This window comes from Dendropsophus ebraccatus, chromosome 7 (genome assembly GCF_027789765.1).
Source record: "Dendropsophus ebraccatus isolate aDenEbr1 chromosome 7, aDenEbr1.pat, whole genome shotgun sequence".
Lineage (NCBI taxonomy): Eukaryota > Metazoa > Chordata > Amphibia > Anura > Hylidae > Dendropsophus > Dendropsophus ebraccatus.
Window position 1 is genome coordinate 128,825,612 of NC_091460.1, and position 26,996 is coordinate 128,852,607.

The 26,996-nt window shown below is 42.6% G+C and overlaps 1 protein-coding gene across 3 annotated transcripts in view; it reads right to left on the reverse strand.

The window, feature by feature from the left end:
* Positions 1–327: 327 nt before the first annotated feature.
* Positions 328–26,996, reverse strand: part of USP53 (ubiquitin specific peptidase 53) — a 41,228-nt gene continuing 14,559 nt past the window's right edge. Inside the window, exons 3-16 of one of the 3 annotated variants that reach the window (XR_011363993.1) lie at positions 25,582–25,716; positions 22,984–23,097; positions 22,822–22,904; positions 20,261–20,366; positions 19,679–19,825; positions 19,388–19,537; positions 19,121–19,289; positions 16,782–16,937; positions 15,545–15,694; positions 13,599–14,337; positions 8,945–9,009; positions 6,756–6,858; positions 4,471–5,718; positions 328–4,356 (exon numbers count right to left, since the gene is read on the reverse strand). Coding sequence is in view for 2 of the 3 variants with exons in the window: in XM_069978444.1 (XP_069834545.1) it covers positions 4,863–5,718; positions 6,756–6,858; positions 8,945–9,009; positions 13,599–14,337; positions 15,545–15,694; positions 16,782–16,937; positions 19,121–19,289; positions 19,388–19,537; positions 19,679–19,825; positions 20,261–20,366; positions 22,822–22,904; positions 22,984–23,097; positions 25,582–25,716 (2,973 nt within the window). In the remaining variant the exon portion in view is untranslated. Of the gene's footprint in view, positions 4,357–4,413; positions 5,719–6,755; positions 6,859–8,944; positions 9,010–13,598; positions 14,338–15,544; positions 15,695–16,781; positions 16,938–19,120; positions 19,290–19,387; positions 19,538–19,678; positions 19,826–20,260; positions 20,367–22,821; positions 22,905–22,983; positions 23,098–25,581; positions 25,717–26,996 lie in introns of those variants that run through there. The other 2 variants (XM_069978444.1, XM_069978445.1) reach the window with 2 other exon arrangements.

Genomic DNA, 26,996 nt, shown 5'->3' on the forward strand with positions numbered 1-26,996 from the left:
AAGCCAAAGCCAGGAATGGAAATGATGAAGAGAAATCTCAGGCTTTCCATTATGTCCTGATCTGTTTATTGTCTTTCTGGCTTTGGCTTCAAATCTTTGGCAGATAATTTTTGTGTAAATGGACCCCAATAGGCCCAGTAAACGAGCGCCAATCTAGCAAATCATCACTCATTTACAGTACTGATCGGGTCATCGGCCTGTGTATCAGGAACCTGTGTGCACCATCTAGATTTAGCCAACTTTACAGGCAGAACTGTGTAGCAAAATCATATCCGTACCACATACATATATATATTTGTAAAGGAATAGATAAAAAAGAAGCAAATATGTTAGAAAAAATACAGTTTATTACTGAAACATTTGTTCTTTGATTGTCTTCACATGTGGACATATTCATATAGAGGCTATATACAGAAAGACCATATGATCCATACACAAATCTATGTCCCATACTGTAACTATGTAACGCCTACTTTTCAATATGTTACTACTTGATACATTTGTTACAGAGAACATTGGTCTTGTATCCTTGTCGGACAAGTTCATCTGTGCCATGTAGCTTGGGAGCAACTAACCTATTGTGCTTAAAGATGAACTATCAGCAGGTTAGACGAATCTAACCTGCTGATGTGTCCCTATTGCATACGACTGCTGAGCTATGTCTCTTACCCTCATTCTCAGCACTGTTCCCATGTAGTCCTCTGGTAAGGGCGTCTGGAGCACTGTCCATGCCCCTATAGCGCCGATCCGGCTCCTTCTAATAATTATCTGTGGAGTGGGCCAGCCAGGGGTGAGGCAGTGTTCCAAACAGCCTTTGGGTGCGTTCAAGCGGATTCTGCCAGGTGACCTCCGCTTGAAGTTCTGCCCATCACGTAGACTCAATGATATTTGCCGTCAAATTCCGCCGTCCGACAAAAGAATTGACATGTCAATTCTTCGGGTTGACAGCGTAATCCGCTGGCAAATATCATTGAGTCTATGGCACGGGCAGAACATCAAGCAGAGGCCACCCGTTGGAATCCACTTGAAGTCTCCGAGAGGATTCCGTAGCGTGAACGTACCCTTACTGGACAGAGCACTACATTAAAACTGCATGGAACCAGCACTGAGGATGGAAGTAAGACCTATACCTTCATCCTTGGCACCCCGTACACAATTGGGACATAGCAGGTTAGACTAGTTTAACCTGCTGATCGTTTCCCTATACGGGTAGGATCAGTTCCAGCGGATTCCGTCGCTAGTACGTGCTCACAGCGGCGCGCCTCTCCACCAGTGCCATAGACACCATTTTATGCATGGGCGGATTCTGCATTCCGCCAAAAGAATTGACATGTCAATTCTTTAGACGAATAGCGGAATTGGTTCGCCCATAGAATGGTTTCTATGGAACTGTTGGAAAGGCGTGCGGCCGTGAACACATACTAGCGACGGAACCCGACACAATTTATCCTTAGTGTGAACCCACCCTATATGTGGAAAGTAGCAAGCACAATCCGTCTCTATGTGAAAGGTGGCAAATAGTGTTCAAGGATGTTTTTAGTGCAAAGTTTGTACATATATTCCACTTTTTTTCTTTTTATTTGAAGCTGTCAAGTCCTAATCATACAGTAGTATAGTCTGTCAGGTCCACATCACTGCCCCGACTTTATACACAAAGGCAAAGGAGATCTTTGTACCATATTTTATCCAGGTATTGTGCTCGTCTGTGACATTTCCTATGAGATCAAGAATAAATGTGCTTTTTTTTATTACCCTATGTCCCTGATAATGCTTGATCAGCATTAAACTATAAAAAACATCCTTCAATTACATTCATGAGAATATACTCTGTATTATAAAATGTGGACCTATCCCTGTAAGATCTGTAACCTATACCCTAGGAACCAGAGCAAAATGGTGCAAAAAACAACAAGGTTCACATCCTCCAAAGGCCATACACATCTCGTAATTCCAACATGTTGATAAATCAGGTTGGGATAATTTAGCGTACTCTATATAAAAAAATATTAGGCTCATACGGTTAGTAAAATCACTCTATAAAAGCAGTTTCCCCCCCACTAAATATTGCACATGAACGTTCGTTTTGATATCAACACAATATCAATTGTCTAAGCTCCTCAATGTACAAAAATTTACAAAAATATGTAACAAAATTCAAAAAACACACAATGCGAAGTCAACGTAAAAAAAAAAAAAAACAAACAAAAAAAAATTACATTTTCAAACCCAACACAAAAACAAGGAAATGTTACGACATATATAATAATAATTGTATAATATAACAAGCCATTTCAAAATAGAATTTCCTGTAGTACAAATCTATATTTTTTTACAGGTCAGGACACAAAATATATATAATGTATATATAAATAGGCACAGAAGCAAAGCCATACAAAGATAGAAGAGGTCACATTCTAACAAAGAAGAGGTCGTCACGTGTACGCCAGACGCATTTCATTGAAATTATAAAAAAAATAAAATAAACAATGAGAGCATTTGCCTAGCTCAGATTCAATATAACTGGTTCCATTGGAGTGTAGGTGAAGTTAAAGGCTTCAACTGTGCGGAGACAAAAAAACTTACATATACAGGCAATGCTTACAAAGTAGTCAAGGCCTCTGTTCCTGACAGGGTTAAACAAGCTAGTGTCTGACAACGTCTTGTGTCAAATATACAAGATCGTGGAACTTAAAAAAAAAAAAAAAAAAAAAAAAAAAGTGTGCATCCAAATAGAAGTTTTTGTTTATTTTTTAATTTCTTTAAAGATAAAAAGAAAAACAAAAAACAAAAAACACATACATATAGGGGGAGATTTATCAAACATGGTGTAAAGTGAAACTGGCTAAGTTGCCCCTAGCAACCAGATTCCACCTTTCATTTTCCAAAGAGTCTGTGAGGAATGAAAAGTGGAATCTGATTGGTTGCTAGGGGCAACTGAGCCAGTTTCACTTTACACCATGTTTGAGAAATCTCCCCCAATGTGATTGACAACCATGTAAGCTAAAGGCAAGGTGAATAAGTGCGGCTTGCTCTATCCAACTGTGTTTTAATCCTGATTTTTTTCCGAGTGACCTGCCACATTGTTTTTAATCAATGCATTTATAAGAACATTTTCCAGCTATTTTTTATTACAGTAGAGGTGTGCCTGTATACATGACTGTCGCTGCTTCCAAACCTTGAAGCCTCCCACAGCTGCCGCCTGTGAGATTCAGCCTAAAGCTAACGAATTTCCATTGGTGAATGAGGACGTTGGGGAAAAGAGAAGCAAAGACGCATACATTGGAGCGTTACGGAGTCTTTGTGTAACTCCAGAAAGCCCATTATAGGTGCATATTGTGCAAATCCATAACACAGTGCTCACATTGGACCGGTAATGGTAGGTCAACATGCTCCATTAAAGGGGTTATCCTGCGCTACAAAAACATGGCTACTTTCTTCCAGAAACAGCACCGCTCTTGTTTCCAGTTCAGGTGCGGTTTGCAATTAGGCTCCATTCACTTCAATGGAACTGAGTTACAAAACCTTCACCCAAACTGGAGACAAGACTGGTGCTGTCTCTGGAAGAAAGTGGACATCATTTTGTAAGGCTGGATAACCCCTTTAAGTATCTATTCTCCCATCGGAAAGGAAGAACACGATGACTACACAATACATGTACTGCACAGCACATGGTTGGCAATAAGACCCGTGGTGACTGTTTGCCATATTAAAAAAGTACAAATAGCTAAAAGTTAATGTAAAACAAAGATGCTAGTTTTTACATCTGCAATACTACAAATGCAAATTAAAGATGAAATTTTGTTAAATCAGACCTAATAGTCTACCAGCAGCAGAATATGAAAAAAAAATATAATAAATGGGTCTGTAGAACTGTAAAGAGGAATCATTATATGAGATTTTTCATTGCTGAATCAAATATGTCAAATCCAGATAGTGCATATATAAAATTCACCATATGTTATACAAAATACATAATAAAACTACATTGTGCAAGGCCTGCATCTAAAATGTCTCATGTTGGTAGGTGTGGCAGCAATGCCAATGGGCACAATCACTTCATGTTAATGCACCTGGTAGTCAATGAGTGTGTGTGTGGTTCGCCTGCAGCATTGTACACAAGTACTGTAGATTCCATGTTTGAGCTCACCAAAAACAGCAGTCAAGACAGCGCAACTGAATGTAAAAAAAAAAAACAGATCGCAGCCTGTTCATAATTTACTATAGGTTTTCTAGCATTATGTAAAAAAACAACAGGTTGCTGATTTGCCGATTCCTGGCACGTCATGATGGGACTATTCCGGGGTCTCTGCCCCCTTGCCATCATTCTACTTATACTTTAACCCAGGGGGAGGGAACCTTGGCTCTACAGCTATCGTAAAACTACAACTCCCATCAAGCCTGTACAGGCCTGATGGTAGTTGTAGTTTTGCAACAGCTGGAGAGCCAAGGTTCCCTCCGCCTGGGCTAAACTATATTAAATAGCTGCATTATATGCCAATTCTAGTGAACTGGTCTAATGTGACCGGCTAAGTATTACCTGGAGTGAAATGCTGACTTTATGAGCCATTGATGACCACCTAGGCCTACAAAAAGGCTACAGATCTGAAGCCATCTATATAGGACTATAGATAGACATGGTGCAAAAGAAGCAATGTTCCATTTTTGCAGTGTGTTGCGCCCTCTGCAGTTCAGGATGGGAGTTGCCACGGTTTACTGTGTAGTAAATGCAAATGTGCAACGTCTTGTGGTAACCTGTATACCAAGCAGCTTAACTCGACCCAGAGCAATGATAGACCAACCCAGTCAGAAATGTAACCAATACATAAGGTGACTTCTTACATATAACACGGTGGTCGGTCAGTCTACCTATTACAAGGTACACTCCCAAAAGCTTTTGATCTCGACAGTGAATGATGAGCATTATCGATGTTTCGGTGGTAAGAAGGTTCGGTAACGGTCTCAGGTACTTGTAAGTGCCCGGGGTCCCTGTGAAATGCTGTACTCTCAGTCATATACACCTTGGGCTTCTGGTGGTATTTTAGCCTGTATGTGTCCGTCATACAGTTGTCCACAGAGAAGTATGTGGTGAGGGAGACCGTATCATTTACATGGGAAATGGGATCCATATCCATAGTCTGCTGAAGGATCTTTGACCGGCAGTCGTACATTGATGATCCAGACACATTTGGCATCTGTAGGTCACTGCTGTGAAATGCATCTTTCTTTGGATAGTAGTCTATGTCAGTGTCTGGTCTGACAAAATCGCCAGGCGAATGCCTCTCCGCACTGACCGAATGTACATGAGACAATGTGTCCAGATGGGCAACGGAGGCCGCTGGTACAAAACCCTGCTCGGTTCGTGACATAGCACTTCGTGTATACTTCTTAGGGGGAAGAGGAGGAGGTATACTGTTAGAGTCACGATGATTTAGACAACAGCCGTCCTGCTCTTCTTCAGGGGAAAAATATGGAGCGTTTATGTACTGCAACCTATTATGCTGTGCGGAAGGACTGGCAGGAGAGTTGGCTTGACCATTCATCTGCACTGCTGGTGAGTGCTCCATGTGCAAACAGCAAGTCTCTGGGGAACAGGGGGACAGGTAAGACTTTTCTCGGAAGTCCTCTAGTTTGTTCACCTGCGCCTCTTTCATGTTGTATTCCTTACGTAAGGAAAGAGTCGGGGAGCGAATGTCCTTCTTACGGTCGCCAAAGTGCTTCCTTTAGGAGAGAAAGAAGTGTTAAAGTCTTAATGACAAAATTACCTTGTAACGTAGGCTACAGCCACAGGTGTTCCCAATGCTTTACTCTTTTAGGCTGCGTGTACACGGAACGATTATCGTTTGAATTCTCACGATAACGATCGCATTTGAACGATAATCGGCTCGTGTAAACACAGGTAACGATCAAGCGACGAGCGAGAAATCGTTCATTTTGAACTTTCAATATGTTCTCAAATAGTCGTTGGCCGTTCACTGAAAATTCGCAGATCGCTTCATATAAACAGTCTTTCCACGATTTACCCTTTGTGTGAGGCTTAAGCGATCTTAAAACAATCGCAATAACGATAGATCGTCCCGTCTAAACGCTGTTATAAAAAACACATCGTTACTTCGAAATATCGTTAATCGTTTCCCATAAAAGCAGCATTAAAAGGGGAAATATCAGCAAGTTAGATGAGGGGGGGATTGATTACAAGTACTGACTTACCTCTCCCTGTGCCCACGGTGAGTGGCGGAACCGGTCTCGGGACCCCTACACGAGGGCATTTCCCTCCCAACAAAGAAAAGGTCTGTCCCGCCTGATGAACTAGCCGCTCAGCCAATCAGTGACTGGAGCGGCATCCCGCCTTAGTCGCTGACTGAGCACCATTGATCCTGGAGACTGGCGGGGGTCCCAAGGCCAGTCCTGCTGGTCACAGGGAAAGGTAAGCTGTAGATTTGTGGCTGATTGTTTTTCCTGTGGAGAAACCCTGCAGATTTTCTGCCCATTACATACATATCCACCAATAACAGTAACGGCACATACTTGTAAACTATGGGGGAGATTTATGAAACGTGATGTAAAGTGAATGAAAAGGTGGAATCTGATTGGTTGCTAGGGGCAACTGAGCCAGCTTTCCTTTACACCATGTTTGATAAATCTTCCCCTACGTTTTTACTGAACAGTCTTTCAGGGGAGACGGAAAGTTTGTTCGGGTAACAAAATGTATGAAAAAAAATAAATAGAGAGCTGCAGAAAATAAATTCCGCCCCTACCTCTGACCAGATGGACTGTGCAAGAGTAGGGGCTCACGTGGAACTGGGGATAACCGATCTTCATATCTATTACGCTCCAAGCCATTACAATCTTTGAAGTAACCTTAAAAAAAAAAAAAAAAAAAAAAAAAAAAAAGTAGCATTCATTCACACTGAACTCAAACACAAAAACATCCCTTAATTACTATATACACCTTCACCCCAAAATAAAACACATAGCTAATCATACTCCTAGGCCTTCAAAAAGTTTTACTCATTTTAACATAAAATCTTAATGCGGTATAAAACCCTACACATTATAAGACAAGTCCTGTAAGAAAAGTACGGTAGATAAAGCGTGGATGTGAAAAAAAAAAAAAAAAAAATTCTATTGCAGTTCCATAGAGAGGACAGCAGATGGCAGCAGTGATCCATCAGGAACACTAACCTGCGGGAGCATGCCTAGCAGTGAGTAATGCTCACTGACACCAGAAGGGTTTGTCTTCAGGATTCCAGTCCATTTAAAAATAGAAGTGTTATTTTTCTCTTCTGCTGACACAGAGAACCATGCATGGGTAAAACTAGCTAGTGATTCGGCTGAGAAGCTTGGCCCAGGGCTCCTTGCAAAACTAAATATGGCAGATGCTCGCGTTCTGGCCTGAAGAATCAATGCTGCATTATCTGAAGGAGGGCGCTGGGGCGACTTATGACTTCTCGTACTAAGTTCCTAATAAGATGTTAACACAAAGTAGTTCTGTTTGTTGTGCTAAAGGAGAACATAACCCTGTCATTTACCATAGTGTACGCTCCAGTATGAATTCACAGTAATTCACTGTATTAGACCGAGGAGAGTAATGCTGCCTTTCAGCACGTATAATATATCTTGGAACACTCCACAGTTTAAGTAAACTGGTCTTGGGAGTCTGAGTTTTGGAGCCGTAAAAGAGAAACTAAATACAGCTGAATTAATGGCCATGTGACTGCCCTACTCTCATAGTATTGATCTTCTATTAGCCATAAAAAAGGAGCTACACTCTGGAAAATATGTAAGCAAGACTTAACATGCAAGTTAACCTGAAACATGAAAAACAGACACTCATTTCAACACTATTATAAAACCTGCTCTCAAAGCCTTTAAAGATAAAAAAAAAAAAAACACACAATTGAAATGTCCAAGGTCCATGTCTTCAGATCCCCAATTATTGTAAGATAGGACCAGGAGAAGTACTCGGCTGAGTTCTTCCCTCCTTAACTTGCTTCATGAGTCTCTAGAAGCCCCTTGTACACGGGGCAATCTCCAGGAGCAAGTGAGTGCCGACTTTCAAGCCAATATTTATTTAAAAAAAATTAAAAAAAATTAAAAAGGCTATGGACAGCTTTGAAGAATATTTTTTAAATCATATTACACTTACTATGATGCAAAAAGCATTTTCTCTATAGATCTTCATTCAAGTGTTTGCTCTCTTTTCTCTTTACATGGGTTATAGGATTTTCCCCTGCAGACTGCCTTGTATGTGCTCTCCTCTCCTGCCTGTGTAAGCTGTCCTCCAAGCTTCTCTCCCCACAGGCAACTAACATGGTATATCTCCTCCCTGCTGCAATCTCTACATTCATCTGAGAAACTTCTCTTTAAAGAGACTGTCAGTAGGTTTAGGCTGTCCTATCTCAGGGTAGCATAAAGTAGTGACAGAGAAGCTGAACAGAATGATGTGTCACTTACATTGTTCTGTGCAGCTGATCCAGAGATATCCTCCTGAATAACAGACAATAAGTAGTCCTCTCCATTATGTGCATGAGCCCAGTAGTCCTGGATATTCATGAGAAGCAGAAAACTCCACCCACCATCTACTGATCATCAGTTATCTATCCATGCTGTATATAAGCAGTCAACTGTCAATCAGCAGCTGGGGGGGCAGGGGGAGGGGTGTGGCATGAACCCTATTCTCCTGCATATTAGGAGAATGGCTGAACAGAATGATGGAAGTACACCGATCTGTTCAACATCTCTGTCACTAGTTTATGCTGCCCTCTTTTAAAGGTAGCATTAATCTAATGACAGATTCCTAATAAGTGAGAAGCAGCTAAAAGGTAGGAAATTTCTAATGAAGTCTATTCAGAAAATTACTGTATTTTGCCTTCAAGAAACAAACTCAATCTTTTCACTCAATGGATGAAATGGCAGTGGTTCAGATTCATTCTCAATAACTTACCATTTAATTGACTTCTACTGTGTGGAGAGGTAGAAAGAAATCCATTTCCTGGCAGCTGATGGTCACTGAAATATATAAAAAGCCAATGAATACTTGTGAGCATAAACTCTCTCTCATATGCACAGTATCAACTAGAAGCTATAGGTGCAATGCAAAGCAATACAATGAGCTGTACATAGTCTGTAGGGATGCAACAATCATTCAATAGTTAAAAGGAGAACTTCAGACAAATGTAGAAAATCTGGTGCAGGCAGGTGGGGGATATAATAAAAATAAAAAAATAAATAAAAAAAATCTATACTTACCAGTCTCATGCTCCCATAGCGCAGCATCACCAGCTCGCTCACAGCCACCAGCCTCCTGCAGCTCCTGCTCCTGTGATGTCACATCCCCACTCAGCCAGTCAGTGACTAGGGCGGGACACCTCTACATTCACTGACTGACTGCGCGGGTACTTTCCACCAGGACGTGACGATACAGAAAGCCAGGAGAAACAGGCGGCTGGCGGTTGTGAGAGACCTAGTGACGCTGTGCTGCGGGGGCAAAGGGATGGGCAAGTATAGATTCTTTATTATGTTACCCCCTGCCTATACCAGATTTTTAGATTTGGCCACAGTAGTTCTTTATCATCAAATCAGTGGTGTTCGTAATATTCTCAGTGTTGCCAAAAGTTAAAGGGTTACTGTGGACAAAAGGATGTATATAAATAAAAAAAAAAATAAAAAAAAAATAAAAAAAAAAAGGAGGGCAGGGGGAACACAAAAATGAATGCTTACCAGCCAGTGACTCAGGCCAGTCAGTGACTGGGGCTAAAACACTGCAGTCACTGACAGACTGCAGGGGGACTGGGACATGTAAGTATGTCATTATTATGTTCCCAACACCCCCTGCCCTCCCAGTTTTTTTTTTTTTACCTTTGCCAGGAATACATCTTTAATTATGTTTCCCATAAAGACAAATTAAAGGGCGTTTGGGCAGCTCCTTCTTATATGATAAATGTGCTGACAAATAGATTAGCTGTTTAGGACAACGTATGTTGTTGGTAAGTCCTCACATAAAGAAAGCAGAGTAATAAAATCAATGAGCAGTCTAATGCATGAATGTGCTGGGTTCAAACTAAGGGCCCTTTTACATGGCCGATTATGGGCTGGCAGGGACGCTCATTAGCGATACATTGGCCTGTGTGAAAGGGCCAGCGATTAGCCGATATATGAGAAAATGCTTGTTTCTTGGCTGATCACAGTGAGGGGGATTGGGACAGGCCATTATTATTACAACACAAGAAAGCATAAAAAAAAAACAAATCTGCTACACATATTAAATGCATTTTTTTCAGATGCATTCGGTGGGATTGTCACACCATGGAGCTGCTTTATACAGTAGGTCCCTGTGCCACCTTTTCATAATTCTTAACCACTGTGCCTGTGATGCTACCTGAGCCTCGCTAAGCTCCATAATAAGTAGACACCTTCTCTATAGAATAAAGTGGTACTCTGGCGAAAATCTTTTTCTTTCATTTCAACTGGTGTCAGAAAGTTATATAGATTTGTAATAAAAAAATCTTAAGTCTTCCCATACTTAGCAGCTGCTGCGGGAAGTGGTGTATTCTTTCCAGTCTGACAATACTCTCTGCTGACATCTCTATTGTAGACAGGAACTGTCCAGAGCAGCAGCAAAAACCTCTCCTGCTCTGGACAGTTCCTGCCTCGGATAGAGACGGCAGCAGAGAGCACTGTGTCCGACTGGAAAGAATTCACCACTTCCTGCAGTAAACGATTTTCGATGGAGTACCCCTTTAAGTTCTGAGTCCAGAATGACTGCTATATGCATTATATGAGAAGTATACTGTAGACCATAGTACAGCCCAATAGAGTGAGCCTTGTGCACTCCCGACTTACAGAACAGCTCAGACATCCCCAGTCCTGGTCACACTCACATTATGAGTTTGGCAGAAAAATCTGCCTGAACCGCATAACAAACAGCGTTTTTTTTTTTGGCATAAAAATACAATTGTTCTATTCTATAAAGGAATGTACTGTTGCTTCTTGTGGAGACCTAGCTGAAGGATGGGAGTCTATAGGGAATGCACCTAGGAAACTGACTTCTGGAAGATGGCGGTCTCTACTTACCTACCCTGTAAACCAATATCAGGCCCTTTATAGAGCCTTGAAACACGACTGGGATAAACAGAGGACCAGATACACACGTGTAGCCAGCACTGTTTTAAAGGTTTTGCTCCACTTAAAAGGGGTATTCCCATCACCTAAACCTTGGTTGAGTGATAGAGAATGTAAAAGTAAGCAATTTTGCTAATGCTTTTCCCTCTGCCTAGATTCTTGCTCAGAGAGCGTTGGTTGAGACCATAAAGAAGTTTCCCAGGACTGGATCCAGCTTTTCCCAGCACCCGGGGAGGAGCGGCAGTCAGTTATAAGGCAGTCGGCTGATGAGCGGATTGCAAAGATAATAAAGCGCTTCACTTTGCTATTACTGTAAATTTGCTCATCTCGAGGAAACAGTTTGCTTCTTTTTATTGTAGATCTATTATGCACACACAGCAATGTAGTAACAATAAATAATAATCTAACATGAGCCTCAAACAAACAGGTCACATATCACTCCTTGTTCAACTCCAAAACCAGCAACACAGAGCAACAAATCCCCACAGATCACTTGAACAAAGGGGCTATATTGTTGTTGTTTTTTTGGCACTACTTTGGCTTTTAGTAGATACACACAAATACCTAGAGGTACATGGATAGTTACTGTATGTTTTACTGTTAAAGCATCACTGTCGTTTAAATATTTTTTTTTTTTGCAGAAATCAATAGTACAGACGATTTTAAGAAACTTTATTAGCCGAAAAATGCATTTTTATCATGAAAAAGCAGTTTGAAACTCTCCCCCCGTCTTCATGGTTCTCTATGGAGAGGGGAGGGGTGGAGGGAGATGAGGCACCAAAACAGGACTACAAAGAGTTAATTTGCAGCTACATCTCCTCTGACCAGCACTGACCTCTCTGACCTCTGAATAATCCCACTGTGTAATCCTTTGTTCTCTGCTGGCGACTAATCTCCATAGGTTACACAGGGCCCGACTAATGTAAAAGAGCCGAGATTTCCTGATAATGAGCAGTGAAAGAGAGAGAGGAGGGAGGGGGGGGGGAGAGAGACCTGGGGAAAGTCTTTTTGAATGCAGATAATGGCATATTTGCCTAATAAACCCAATCACAAAGTTGCTTAAAATCGCCTGTACTATTGATTTCTGCAAAAAAAATTTAAGAGGACAGTGACACTTTAAAATAGTCGGATATATAGGAAAATGTGTAAAATCCTAACTAAAAAATACTCAAAGTTGTGGTCCAATCTCTGTACCAAGGAAAATCCCAACCAGCAGAAAACCTAAGTAACCAAGACAAACTGGTTCCTGAAGTTGCATGCGTCTCCTGACAACTAATTTTAATAGGCCGTGTACCAACAGTAACCAGTCTACACCAAATCATGTTTATACACATTGCAGCTTTACTATGGGGAGCAGTAACAGGGCTCACATTAACATGGGCGTGTACAGAATATAAGCAAAAACAAAACTACAAAAAGGAAGGGGGGGGGGGGGGGGGGGGGGTTGACAGCTTCAGCAGATGCCATTTCTGTGGCGGTGTCACTTCCTAGAACTGCTATTCGTGATCCCAGCTCTATACGCAGCACAGAGGCTAAGGGCTGCCTATTACACGGGACGATTATCGCGCAAGAAATCGTTATATCGTTCAACTATAAAAACAATCATCTTGTGTGATTGCAGACAAACGAAAAATCGTTCGCGTGTCGTTGAATTAGATCTGACCCTAAAGTCACCGCTAATCGTTCAGTGTAATTGCACATGATTCCTTCTTTTGCTGGGATCAGATGGCGTAAACGATCGTAGTAATGATCATAACTAACGACTAACGTTCTGTGTATTATGGTGAACGATTTCAAGTTAACGATAGACAAACAAACAATCTCAATTGCCATCGTTTGTCGATAATAATCGCTTTGTGTAATAGGACGCTAAAGAGCCAAACGATGATGCATGCGGCTTTGCAATGTGCACACAGCTTGCAGTTACACCTAGATCAGCGGGGTCAAACTCACCCTACAACAGTTGCAAAACTACAACTCCCATCATGCCTGGGCAGCCAAAGCTTTGGCTGTGGAAACATGATGGGAACTGTTTTGCAACAGCTGGAGGGCCCTGAGTTTGACACTTGTGAGGACAGGAAGCCTGGTGCTCTACCGCATAGCCTATATCACAACTTAAAGTGTCACTGTTAAATTTTTTTGCAGAAATCAATAGTACAAGCGATTTTAAGAAACTTTGTAATTGGGTTTATTAGCCGAAAAATGCATTTTTATCATGAAAAAGCAGTTTGAAGCTCTCCCCCCTGTCTTCATGGTTCTCTTATGGAGAGGGGAGGGGTGGAGGGAGATGAGGCACCAAAACAGGACAACAAAGTTAATTTGCAGCTACATCACAGGGCTATCTCCTATCTGGGCCTGTACTATTGATTTCTGCAAAAAAAAAAATACGACTGACACTGTAAGAAATGTGCATCGTGTCTGGAGAAAAGATGGCACAGCCGACTGTTACAGATGTAAGACCAGATGACATTAGTTACCTGCAAAGACTTTCTTGAAGTCCCTTCATATCTGCAAAGCTAGTTCCTTCAATGATTGGAGAATCCAGGTTACTTGAGCCGCTGCTGATGTGATCGCTGCTCTCGTACCCAGACTCCGCTCTCTGCATTTGCCAGCTGTCAAGATGGTAGATCTTGGAATCGGAATTAATTTTGTTCCTCTCTGTATGACTTTTCCCTAGAGATTCTAAAGAACTCCTGCTGCCAGATTCCTGTTTCACCTCGTCCTCGTAGATGGTCATTAGGACTTTTTTCTTCGGACTCTCCTTTGAGCTGTGGTTGGTAGTCTGGTCCTTGGCAGCTTGGTGTTTCCCATTAGAGTGCGGTATATGCCGCGGGCTCGTCTGACCCTTCTCGTTCTCATTAAAGATGCTGTCCACATTCAGAGTCTCCCGCATAGGTCTCCAGGGCTTTCTGCTCTTGCCGTTTGTCTTCTCTCTGTATTCCTGACTGCTATCTGTATCGTAGCCAGACGGAGGGTTGTTTTTGACTCTACCTAGCTGCCTGGATTCAGGGATGGTGTTCTGCCCTGGAGTGGAGGAAGTGATGTGTCTGGGCTGCTGGTCCGTTCTCTGATGCTTATAGGGCCCTCTCCCCTGACTGCTGAAGAAGTGGGGGTCAGGATGCTGCCTGAATCCATTTCTAGTTGGCGAAGATGAAGATTTCAGCTGTGTTCCGGTGAAGGATTTTGACGGATATATCATGGCTGAAGATGATTGCTCTAAAGTGCAAAAATAGAAATTTAAAGAATGATGATCAAAACCAATATGGCAAAACATTGCAGTCACTTTCCTTTATAAAAAAAAAAAAAAAAAAAAAATAATTAAATTTATCTCACATGTAGAGGATTCTTCTAATACAGACGTCAAAAAATGGGCAAGAATCTAATTTTATTAGCATGCCTCCTTAGGAAGAGGTGGCTGAATGACTGCCATATGCTTGCATAAGTCAGGATTTTTTTTATATCTATTAATTTGGCATATACACCAAATATGGACCAAGACGTGGTGTGAATAGAGCCTTATTCTGACATATTGGCAAAAAGCAAAGGCAAAATTGTTAAAGGTGTATTCCACTCAAACATACATAATTTTTGATATGTTGCTCCCCATGGCGAGACTAACAATTCCTTCCATACTTATTATCTATTCAGTCTCCTTCCCCCAGTTCTGAGCTACTTTCTGCTGTTTGAGCCTCTCTCTGTCCCCTCCTTGAGATGGCTGATGTAAACAAGTTCCTGACCGGCTTTATCTGCAACATTGTAGCTTTTTTGTAATGCTGGGTGGGTTATTCAAGTTGCTAATGAAGTCACTGTGCTTAATCCACCAAACTTTACAAAAAGCTACAATGTTGCAGATAAAGCCGGCCAGGGACATATCACAAGTTATGTTTTAGTGGAATACTCGTTTAAACGCACATGGCTAGTTTTAGTAAGTCTCCAATAAAGCCAATCTAAAGACACGGCCTGAGGACATGTAATAACTATGGGTTTCAGTACAATACAGACAGACAGGGGGACATTTATGAAGTCCGGCGTTTTTTTACGCCGGACTTATAAATGTCCCTGCATCTCCGGCGCTATGGAGATTTATGTAGAGGCGGACTGCCTCTACATAAATCCCGTGAGCGTCGGTGCGCACAGCCGAAAACCTACGCCACCTGAAAGGTGGAGTAGGTTTTCAGCGTATCTTTCAGTTTAAAAAATGATGAATCGCGCGGACTATGAGTCCCCGCGCCCCCTGTCCCACCCCCTGGCGTACGCAGCGGAAAGTGGGGATTTGCAAATATTTTATTCGCAAAACGGCCATTTGCGAATAAAATCATGCGCAAATCGCCACTTTCCGCCGAAAAAAAAAAATGTACGCCCGTTGATACATGTCCCCCACAGTCTTTATAGTAAATTGAATGCATTAAATGAATTAAAATACCTTTTGGTCTGGCAGGTTCCTTCTTCTGTGTTTTATCCAAGGGTTTTCTTTGAGAAGATGATGATGCACTTTTTAGGTTATTCGCTCTTTGGGCACATTCTCGAGACAAGTCTTTTAACTTCTCCTGATGATCATTACGACCTAATTTAACTGTAATCAAAAAAGGTCTATCATTATATACATACATTAATAACCATTGACCCATTGATCAGATGCATGCTGTGTTCAATATGAATATGAATCCGTGACTCACCACCAAGTTATCTGCATATATGAGCAATGTAGCTGCTGGTATAGGCAGAGCCCGGATACCACAAAGTGGCATCAAGCCAAAACAGCTGGGTATTTAACCCATTAAAAGGAGAAGTCAGGCGAAAATTTTTATTTAAAGTATTGTATTGGCCCCCCAAAAAACTAACCACCAATATACACTTATTATGGGAAATGCTTATAAAGTGCTTTTTTCCCTGCACTTACTACTGCATCAAGGCTTTACTTCCTGGAGGATGATGGCAGAGGGATGCTCAGTGCCCTATGTCCCTCAGTGTCCCTCTGCCATCATTCTCTCCAGCAGCCACAGCCCGCACAGCCCTGGGAGTCGGGTCGTGACATCACCATTTTATCCAGGAAGTGACATCACCATGTTATCCAGGAAGTGAAGACTTGATACAGTAGTAAGTGCAGGGGGAAAAAAAAAAAGCACTTTATAAGCATTTCCTGTAATAAGTGTATATTGGGGATTTGTATAACTTTTGGGGGGGGCAATACAATACTTTAATAAAAATGTTCACTGGACTTCTCCTTTAAGGATGCAACCATTTTGAGAAATGAGGATACAGTTTATGGCCATGTTTTTCTTTCGCCAGTGTAGCTTCACGAGGTCTTGTACTAAGCTAAGTGCCATCCTTTCCTGGCTCTGTGTCACGTGATGAGTCAGGTTCATAATGTAAGTCTATGAAACCCAACTTTTTTTCTGACTCTGAGTGGGGTGCCCTGCAGCGTGGTCCCCTCTCCCCTTGTTCTGAACACTCAGATCTGAACTGATCAAAACTCTTGGCGTGTAGTTTGGGTATGATTTTTTTTTTTTTACATTATTAAGCAACGTATAGAGGGTTTTTTTGTTTTACCATTTTATCAAACCTAATATCAAACAAGCCCCCCCCCCCCCCCCCCCCCCCAAAAAAAAGCGCTGCAAAACCAGACAAGCCCATTAGGTAGCTGTAGTGGTTTTACATACCAGGTCCTCTGCCCGCACTTGACTGAACGACACCACGATTAAACGCTGTATCCTCATTCTGAATCTTGTAACCGCTGTTCTGATAAATATGTTCTCCAAAATCGCGATCTCTATTATATTCTGGCTTTTTTGATGTTGATGACATTCGATCACTGGCTTTAAGAAAAAAAGGAAAAAAAAAAAAAAGTGTACAAGAGTTACTATGAACAGGGTTTTCATGCCTGCAGTTTCATGTCTCAGGTGGTATAAGCCAGTTCGCTGAAAACAATAGGCAGGTGAACTGGTGAGAAAATAAGGTCGCCGTGTTCTCTGCCTGAAGTATGCAACATTACTGCATGGTGGAAAATGTCACCCTGCCGGCCTCCTTCCTCCCTTACACGCGCTTACCTCTCAGGTATCACCTGCTCCCACACTTTATAAAAACACAGCAGGAATGCTGGTGTGCCCCCAGGGCCTTATTCATACTGTGCTTTGTAAATGTTTGGCTAACAATCCTTCATTCTAATAGAACGCTTGTGAAAGTTGAGACAGATATTTTGCAGCATACGGGGGAACTCAGAGACAACAACTCAAAATTGAACTGCAGAGTGATCTTCTAAAAGGGAGGCCTTAAAGGAGAAGTCCGGCGATTCCTAAAAGCCATTAGCCCTTGGGGAGGGGGGGGGGGGGGGGGGGGAGTTGGTTACAAGTACGAACTTACCTCTCCCCATGCTTACCCCTGTCGGAAGTCATTTTTCCCCCGAGTTGTGACTAGGGTTAAAATGCCTGTGCCAGCTCATGGACTGACCTCTTAGCCAATCAGTGACTGGAGTAGCATCCTGCCCCAATCACTGACTGACTGACTAGCCAGTCCATTAGTTGGGTTGTGACGTGGAGATCCTGGAGCCTGGTGGGGATCAAGCGTCCGGCCCCACCGCTCACTGTGAGCACGGGGAAAGGTAAGTTGCTACCCCTGCAAGATATTGAAATCGCTGGACTTCTCCTTTAAAAGGTGTTATCCGAGACATTAAAAGGGTTATTTAGGACTGGGAAAAGCACAGCTACTTTCTTGCAAAAACAGCACCATTCCTGTCCTCAGGTTGTGAGTGGTTTTACAATTCAGCTCCATTCACTTTAATGGAATCAAGCAGAAAAACCCACACCCGAACAGGACAGGAGTGGTGCTGTTTCTGGAAGAAAGTGACTGTTTTTCTAAGCTTGGACAAGCCCTTTAAATCATAAAAGTGCTACAAAAAGTGGCAAGCAAGAATTCTTGGGTGCTTTATTTCATTTCCAAATCAGTCCGGGCCATGCTGCTCGCTAGGCACTAACCCTTGCTGGCTGGATGGAGTGTCAGTAGTTCTCTGGCAGCCTTGCCCTGTTCCCTTCACTAATCCACCTAGCAGTCTGCATCCCCTGGCCCTGCTCCCTCCACTCCTCCTAGCAGTCTGCATCTCCTGGCCCTGCTCCCTCCACTCCTCCTAGCAGTCTGCATCCCCTGGCTCTGCTCCCTCCACTCCTCCTAGCAGTCTGCATCCCCTGGCCCTGCTCCCTCCACTCCTCCTAGCAGTCTGCATCCCCTGGCCCTGCTCCCTCCACTCCTCCTAGCAGTCTGCATCCCCTGGCCCTGCTCCCTCCACTCCTCCTAGCAGTCTGCATCTCCTGGCCCTGCTCCCTCCACTCCTCCTAGCAGTCTGCATCCCCTGGCTCTGCTCCCTCCACTCCTCCTAGCAGTCTGCATCCCCTGGCCCTGCTCCCTCCACTCCTCCTAGCAGTCTGCATCCCCTGGCCCTGCTCCCTCCACTCCTCCTAGCAGTCTGCATCCCCTGGCCCTGCTCCCTCCACTCCTCCTAGCAGTCTGCATCCCCTGGCCCTGCTCCCTCCACTCCTCCTAGCAGTCTGCATCCCCTGGCCCTGCTCCCTCCACTCCTCCTAGCAGTCTGCATCCCCTGGCCCTGCTCCCTCCACTCCTCCTAGCAGTCTGCATCCCCTGGCCCTGCTCCCTCCACTCCTCCTAGCAGTCTGCATCCCCTGGCCCTGCTCCCTCCACTCCTCCTAGCAGTCTGCATCCCCTGGCCCTGCTCCCTCCACTCCTCCTAGCAGTCTGCATCCCCTGGCCCTGCTCCCTCCACTCCTCCTAGCAGTCTGCATCCCCTGGCCCTGCTCCCTCCACTCCTCCTAGCAGTCTGCATCCCCTGGCCCTGCTCCCTCCACTCCTCCTAGCAGTCTACATCCCCTGGCCCTGCTCCCTCCACTCCTCCTAGCAGTCTGCATCCCCTGGCCCTGCACTACTCTTTTTCCCCAAAATAAATGCCCATAACAACCACCACATCAATATCCTGCAATATTCTCATCCATACCTGCATCCTCATTGGTGAAGAGTCTTTTGTAAGGTGTCCAGTGCATGACCTGCCTGAGGGCGTCATCTGTAGTCACTGCGGTGCCATCAGGGTTAGCATAAAATAGTAGCAAAGGCTGGTAATGGCACCGAATGCACTTTGTGACGACATCCTTCCATTTTGTTCCAACCTGAATAACCAGAAATAAAAGACCCCAGTGAACTCTTTCACACAAGTCACACGGCACTTTCTTTCTCTTGATAAATCTTCCTGACAGATCCCCATTACCTCTTTCACTGAAGCGTCATCAAATAAAACCCATCGGGCACTTTTTGTATGATAGGCAAAGGCACAATAGTGTCGGCTCGTGTAGCAGATCATACCCACAAGGTAAAGTCTACTTTCTTTCGCTTGTTCATCTGTGACTCTAAAAAATAACTGGGGAGGAGGGAGAAGAGACTGAATTACTTCACAACAAAGTTTATATTTGTATATATAATGATTTCTCCATATCTGTCCTTAAATATTGGCAATATATACTAGAGATAGTCAGCACTGCAAAAATATAAAAAAACATACCCCAGGTAGATAGAGCTGTGTAGCCAAATTCCGAACCACATCTTCGGTCAAGTCAGAGTTCTCAGAATCCCACACCAGACCAATGGTTACTATCTCTGGACAGTTCATTAGCACCCGACGAATCTTGATCTTCTGTCCACAATTGCTCTAAATGAATACAGACATTAATTGAAAAAAAAAAAAAAAAAAGTCTTTGATACATAGAAGTAGTATCACAACAGTAAAGTCTACAAGTTCAAACCACCAATGAAAGGATTTATCACATCACTTAAAACGCCTTTTAACTGCTCAGAGATCTCTGCTATACCCAGCTTAAAGGACAATTCAGGGCAAAATGTATTTTTTAATATGTTATTACATAAGGAAAGTTAGAAATTTATAATATACACTAATAATTGGAAATTACATAAAAGTGCTATTTCCCTCAATTTAGTAGATCAGACAGGCTTCAATTTTTCTAAAAAACAGTGACGTCACGAATCAGTTGTAATTCCAATTAAGTGTCTAGCAGGGGGCGCAGTGTATGAGAAATTACAATTTTTTTGGTACCCCTTTGAAACACTAATATTGTATTATACTCACAGGACACTTTCTATAGTCATCTGCAGTGTTTGCAGCCTGTAGTAACTCTGCAAACATCTCTGGTTTCAGGCGCTCGTGTCTCTCCAGCATTCGATCAACTTCATTACTAGGTAGGACATGGAAAGTACGCAGGTGTTAGGAACATCCCAGAAGAGAACACACTCATTTTCTTTTACAATTCATTAGATGCTCAGTTTCTCATTACTATCTATTGCTATAGTGATTACTAATCCCTATGGCTTTCAGTGTCATTCTGCTTTCCTTTCATGTATAATAAACTTACTCCCTTGGGGAGTGGCGAGTAAGCCCAGGTGGGTTTAAGAGCTGTTTAGACAATTGACGAAGTACCTCTTTAAAGGATAGCAAAGTAGTGACAGAGAAGCTGAACAGAATGATGTATCACTTATATTGTTCTGTGCAGCTGAGTCATGGACAATAATTATGTGCATGAGCCCAGTTGTCCTGGATATCCATGAGAAACAGAAAACTCCGCCCACCAGCGGCTGATTGGCAGTTATCTATCCATGCTGTGTATATTCAGCAACTGTTAATTAGCAGCAGGGGGAGGGGTGTGGCAAGAATCCTATTCTCCTGCATATTAGGAGAACGGCTGAACAAAATGATGTAAATAATACACCGATCTGTTCGGCATTTCTGTCAATAGTTTATACTGCCCCCATTTAAACCTAGCGACAGATTCCCTTTATATGCTTCTTGTGACAAAGTCCTTCCTTAGTTTCCCATATGGTCAATACACAAGTCTCAGCTTTTCATACACAGGTCTCCTGCCCATCTAGAAATAGGATACGTGCAGATAACGTTTGTCAAATAACCCATCTCCAGCACCCTAGTCGGTTGCAATAAATATAGAAATGTAATGTGAATGGGATATGTGGGAACCTGCTTGAAAGCAACATGAGACAAGGCATTTATACATTCCCAGCATACAATTATATTTACATGCGCTCATTTCTCGCAAAAGGTTAAAGCCCATTAGCAGCGCCGTGCTTTAGCTAAATTGCAGAGAGCTCACACATTAGACATGATGTAAGTAGTTTTTTTTTTTTGAGAACTGACAGCAGAAGCCATTTTCATCTGCAAAGTCTGAAATCTCTAAGCTAGCTGCTTGCGGCGGCTCATACAATAGAGTTAGCACAGCGGCCCAAAGAAAGAACATCTGCTTGTGTCTGGAACCCTGGGCCCAAATAACATGGTGCACTTACAGCTTGAGTCACCATTCAAAAAAAGGCTGCAATTTAAATAAAACATTAACATGCTAAAATCCGCCCACGCCTTGCTAACTGCGCATTATTTATTGGAAAATTGGAAAAACTTTTCCCCAACAAAGCTTATAATGCCTGTGAGTCACTAGAAATGAGAATGTGGAGTGAAGTAATTTCCTGCCACTCACGTCTGGAGCGCAGAACTAAAACGTGTCGCTGACGGGATTAATTGGAAAATGCTCCGTCCTGGAGGATCGCTATCTGCCTTCTGCACGTTCTCCGTAATAACATGTCACATTTCCAGGAGCTGTTAGAGACATTTACCTACCCGCTCACTTAGATTTTTGATTTCCAGAGATCACTGCTGTGTAAAAACTTATTAGGCTAAGTAACCAAGTCTAAAGGTAATGCAGAGTAAAAGGATGCGTGTACCATACACAGACTGCATGTATCATGGCAAACAACATTCACCAATGGCAATACTGAGTAAGGGTGTGTTCAGACTGAGGAATCCAAGCAGAGAAGTTCCTGCGGATTCCATCGCTCGCCCCCTCTCGCATCTCTTCCCCGTCCCATAGACTCCATTCTATGTTTAGGCGGATTCAGACATCCGCCTAAAGATCTGACATGTCGAGTCTCTGGGCAGACGAAGGAATCCGCCTGACCATAGAATGGAGTCTATGGCACTGGCAGAGTGTTAAGCGGGAGGGGGCGGGGACGAGCAACGGAATCTGCAGGAACTTCTCTGTGCGCATTCCTCAGTGTGAGCACCCCGTAGACTGGGTCCACACTGTTTTGCAACCCGTTTTATGCAAAAACGGATGCATTTAAAGGGGTTATCCAACGGTACAAAAACATGGCCACTTTCTTCCAGAGACAGCCCCACTCTTGTCTCCAGCTTGGCCAGGGTTTTGCTGCTCAGTTCCATTGAAGTGAATGGAACTTAATTGCAAACCGCACCTGAACTGGAGACATGAGTGATGTTGTCTCTGAAAGAAAGTGGCCATGTTTTTGTAGCACTGGATAACCTATTAAAGTGCATCCGTTTTGATCTGTTTTCCCATTGATTTCCATTTTTTTTTAAAAAGGGATCAAAACGCATATTTATTTATTTATTTTTTTTAGCACACAAACGTGGTAGACCACTTTTTTAGTGTACGCTTAAAAAAATGCATTTTTCTCTTTTTTTTTTTTTATAATGGAAGTACAAATCAAAACAGATGCACATAAAGGCATCATTTTTTTCATCTGCGAAGTGTGCACCCAGCCTAAGATAATTAGAAGCAAGGTAGGAGACTAACGTATATTGGGAACATACCTCTCACCCCGGCTACTTACCAAAGTGCAGTAGTAGAAATGTAGCGTACAAACTCAGTAAAAGGCAAAGGATCGGACGATGCTCCACAACTCCGACACACACACTGTGTACAAATCAAACTCTTGTTAAAAAAATGAAAACAAAAAGGGGCATATATTTGCAATAAGATACATATTTTGTACCTGCTCATACAGAGTCATCGCAAACTTCTGATGGGTAATGCAAGATTTTGAAGTGCACATATCACCCTCACTATTTGGCACAATATGGAAGTGAATTCGCTGTAGTATATTTTCCTGTACGCGGCACACAATGGGAAGAAAAATAAATATTTATAGAATGGAGGAGAACAGATAAAAGCCTTTCATGTAAAGTAGACAATAAGCAGCCTTAAAGGGAACCTGTCACTATGAAAATGCTACCTAAGCTATCGGCACCATGTTATAGACTAGGAAAAACTGAGCGGATTGATATATATCTTCATGGGAAAAGATTCAGTATAACTTGTAATTTTTTTTATGAAATCTGTGATGCTTCCATGCTAAAGAGTCCAGTCCATTGAGTGACACTGTCCACAGGACTCCTTACCACAGAATGATCACGGATTTCTATCAAGTTATACTGAATCTTTTCCCACAAAGTTATATATCAATCTACTCCGCTCTTCCTGCCCTATAACATGATGGTGATAAATTAGATAGCATTATCTAAGTGACAGCTTCCCTTTAAGAATAGGGCTCATGTTAGGGCTGGGGGATTTTGGCCTAAATTATTATGGCGGTTAATCGTACATGTAGCCGCAGTAATGATAATTGAGCAATAATTATGACACGCACCATCCCTTTTAAAAGCCGCACCCATTTGAGCGGGCCAAACTGCTAAATTTTTGTTTTGTTTCATTTTACTTTCTTGTTTAAAAGGGTCCCTATCACTTGTAGCGGTTGGCAGGATATGCCGCCAAAAATCCTGCTGGTGGGCTGTCCATTCGGGTGCAAGACAAATCTTCCCGCTTGGCCCTTGACTGCCTTATAAGTGTATGCAGTCAAAGGCCAAGTGGAAAGATCTGTCTCGTGCCCAGGCGAACAGCCCACCAGCAGGATTTTTGCTATTAAGAATCGCCTATCTATCCACCTATTGCCTATTTATCGCCGGCCTCTCTATCTCCTATGATAGATATATAGGTGATAAATAGATTAAAAGGACTCCTATCTATCGCCTATCTATCTCTCTATCGCCTATGATAGATAGGAGATAGGTAGGTAGATAAATGTATATCTCCTATATATCTATCTACCCATCATCTACCCCCTGTCACTGTCAGATCCTGTTCTATCCCCCACCCCAGTGCGACACGGAGTATCAGATCGCAGCCATCCTCGTGCCCGCACAGACTGCATCCAGCTCCCCTCCAGTGTGCTCAGCGCTGTGCTGCTGCTCCCCCGGGCACCGCTTTCTCCCAGCACAGGAATCCTCAGCTCTGCCGGGGCAGCTCTTCTCCTAGCTGGCGGCTCCGGATGCTGCACACACCGTTATGAGGCGCACAGTCTGCCACATGTGTGACACTCGGTCCACACATTAATGTCTCCCGCACCATGCGCTGTCCCAATGGACGGAGCATTAGACATGGCGCAGACCGTGCGCAGTGTGCAGCATCCGGAGCCGCCAGCTTGGAGGAGAGAGCCAAGACCCCACCACTGCCACCTCTGCTAGTTACATACAGGATAAATTTGCACTATATTATCTCGCCCTGCTTCATCTATGCAACCAAGATAGACTTTTATAGACAAGTCTATGGGCTTGTCTCTTGTCATACTCAGAGGGGAGAAGCAGCAGTCAGCCATGCACGCCCCATGGTTCTAAGGATTGTGTTCACATTCTCATCATTTAAATTTAACAACACTCCTCTGAAGTGACAGGTAGTTTTGAGCAGATCTGTTAAAGTGTTCGGGTTTAGCAACGTTATGCAAATTCGAACGTCCAGCATTTGGCTGGATGCCACCCTAGGACTACTGGGAAAAAACATGAAGACAGCCATAGGCCATTTTCTACGACTCCTTAGGGTTGCATCCAACTTCTCCAGCCACGAATAATCAAACACCGAACATTCGGTTTCAGATAACGCTGCTGAACCCGAATGCTGTGGCAAATCCGCTCAATACTAGTGACAGTCAATACAGAGCAGTGATTTCTTAACCACACATGAGCGGCTCTGTATTAAAAGGGTTATCCAGCGCTACAAAAACATGGCCACTTTCTTCCAGAGACAACACAACTCTTGTCTCCAGTGCAGGTGTAGTTTGCAATTAAGCTGCATTCACTTCAATGGAACTAATAGGTAAAATTCACCCAAACTGGAGACAAGAGTGGTGCTGTCTCTGGAAGTGGTCATTGTCTTGTAGCGCTGGATAACCCCTTTAAGGCCTTGTTCGCCATTTTTCCCCACGTAGATTCCAACATGTGAAAATGTGACTATGCTTTCTGCTGTTTCCAATTAAAAAAAGATCAGGTTGATGTTTTCTGAAATATTTAAAGAAGGGAAAAAAAAAAAAAGGCATAAGACAACCAGCCATTCATTAGTCATCTAATACGTCTCCCATTGATCAAAGTGAGTAATACCAGTTATGTTATTTTGCCCCCTGGCAATTTTCTTAATATCTCCGAACACATAAGCAGCCATAAGCAGGTGGCATTCTGCCCATGTAGAAATCATGAGTTTTGCAATAGTTCTGGACTTGTGCGACATTGGATTTGCTAGGATTAGTAATACAGACGGTACTCACAAAACATTCAGCAGCATCATCCATTAGGCCAAGCTGGAAGCGGTGCTCGTCTTTAAAGCTTTCGGCAAGGGCAAGCCTCATGGCATCGGAGGGGAGCACCTTCTCCCGACTAGTCTGAAACTGGGAAAATATGGACTGCGGGCAAGAGAAGAAATACAGAATTATTCCACTGCAACCAAATTACACTACAGAAGAAAGGAATCTCATTATATATATATATATATATATATATATATATATATATATATATATATATATATATATATACTCTATCTCCATTAAAGAAATGTTTGCACGGTGTTTAGACCATTTGTTTTATAACAGGAATCTTGGGGGCGACAGGTCCCCCAAGATACACCAATTTAAAGGGGTTGTCCAGCGAAGATCTTTTTCTTTCAAATCAATTGGTGTCAGAAAGTTATATAAATTTGTAATTTACTTCTATTAAAAATATCAAGTCTTCCAATACTTATTAGCTGCTGTACGTCATGCAGGAAGTGTTTTTTTGTTTTTGTTTTTTTATTTTCAGTCTGACAGTGCTCTCTGCTAACATCTCTGGCCGAGACAGGAACTGTCCAGAGCAGGAGAGGTTTTCTATGGAGGATTCAGAAAACCGAGAGAGTTCCTGTCTCGGCCAGAGATGTCAGCAGAGAGCACTGTGTCAGACTGAAAATAAAACATTTCCTGCAGGACATACAGCTGCTAAGTAGTATGGGAAGACTTAAGATTTTTTTTAATCAAAGTAAATTACAAATCAATACAACTTTCTGATATCAGTTGATTAAAGGAAGCCTTCCACATAAGGCTGGGTTCACACTACGTTTTTGCAATCCCTTTAATGAAAAAACAAAACAAAAAAACGATGAAATAAAACGTATGCCTTTTGCAAGCATCCGTTTTGCCATTGACTTAGATTATACATTTTTTTTTAAAAAGGATCAAAACGGATCTGTTCTTCTTAACGGACACAAAAACGTAGTCAACCGCATTTTTGTGTCCGATCAAAAAAAATGGATAGAACACTATGGAAAAACGGATGCACAGTGTTCCATCAACCTAAAAAAAAAAAAAATTAAAAAAAATAAAGGATCCATTTTGATCCTTTTTTTTATCATCTTTTTTTTGCAAAAAAAAAAAAAACTGATTGCAAAAACATAGTGTGAACCCAGCCTAAATGAAAAAGACGACAGAAACAAACAGTACAGCCATTTTACCATTCTGCCTGAAACACCAGCTAAACTGTGACCTTAAGAAAGGAGTAACCTGCTGCACACTGGTTGCTAGGTACAAGCTGTCTGACAACATCTAGAACTGGTAGCTAAAAAAAGAGTCCAAAACATCATGAGTCATGTGTTCAACTCAAAACCAGCCTGGCGCGCCGCTGACAGCAGGAATGGAGCTTGGCAGCAGTGCAG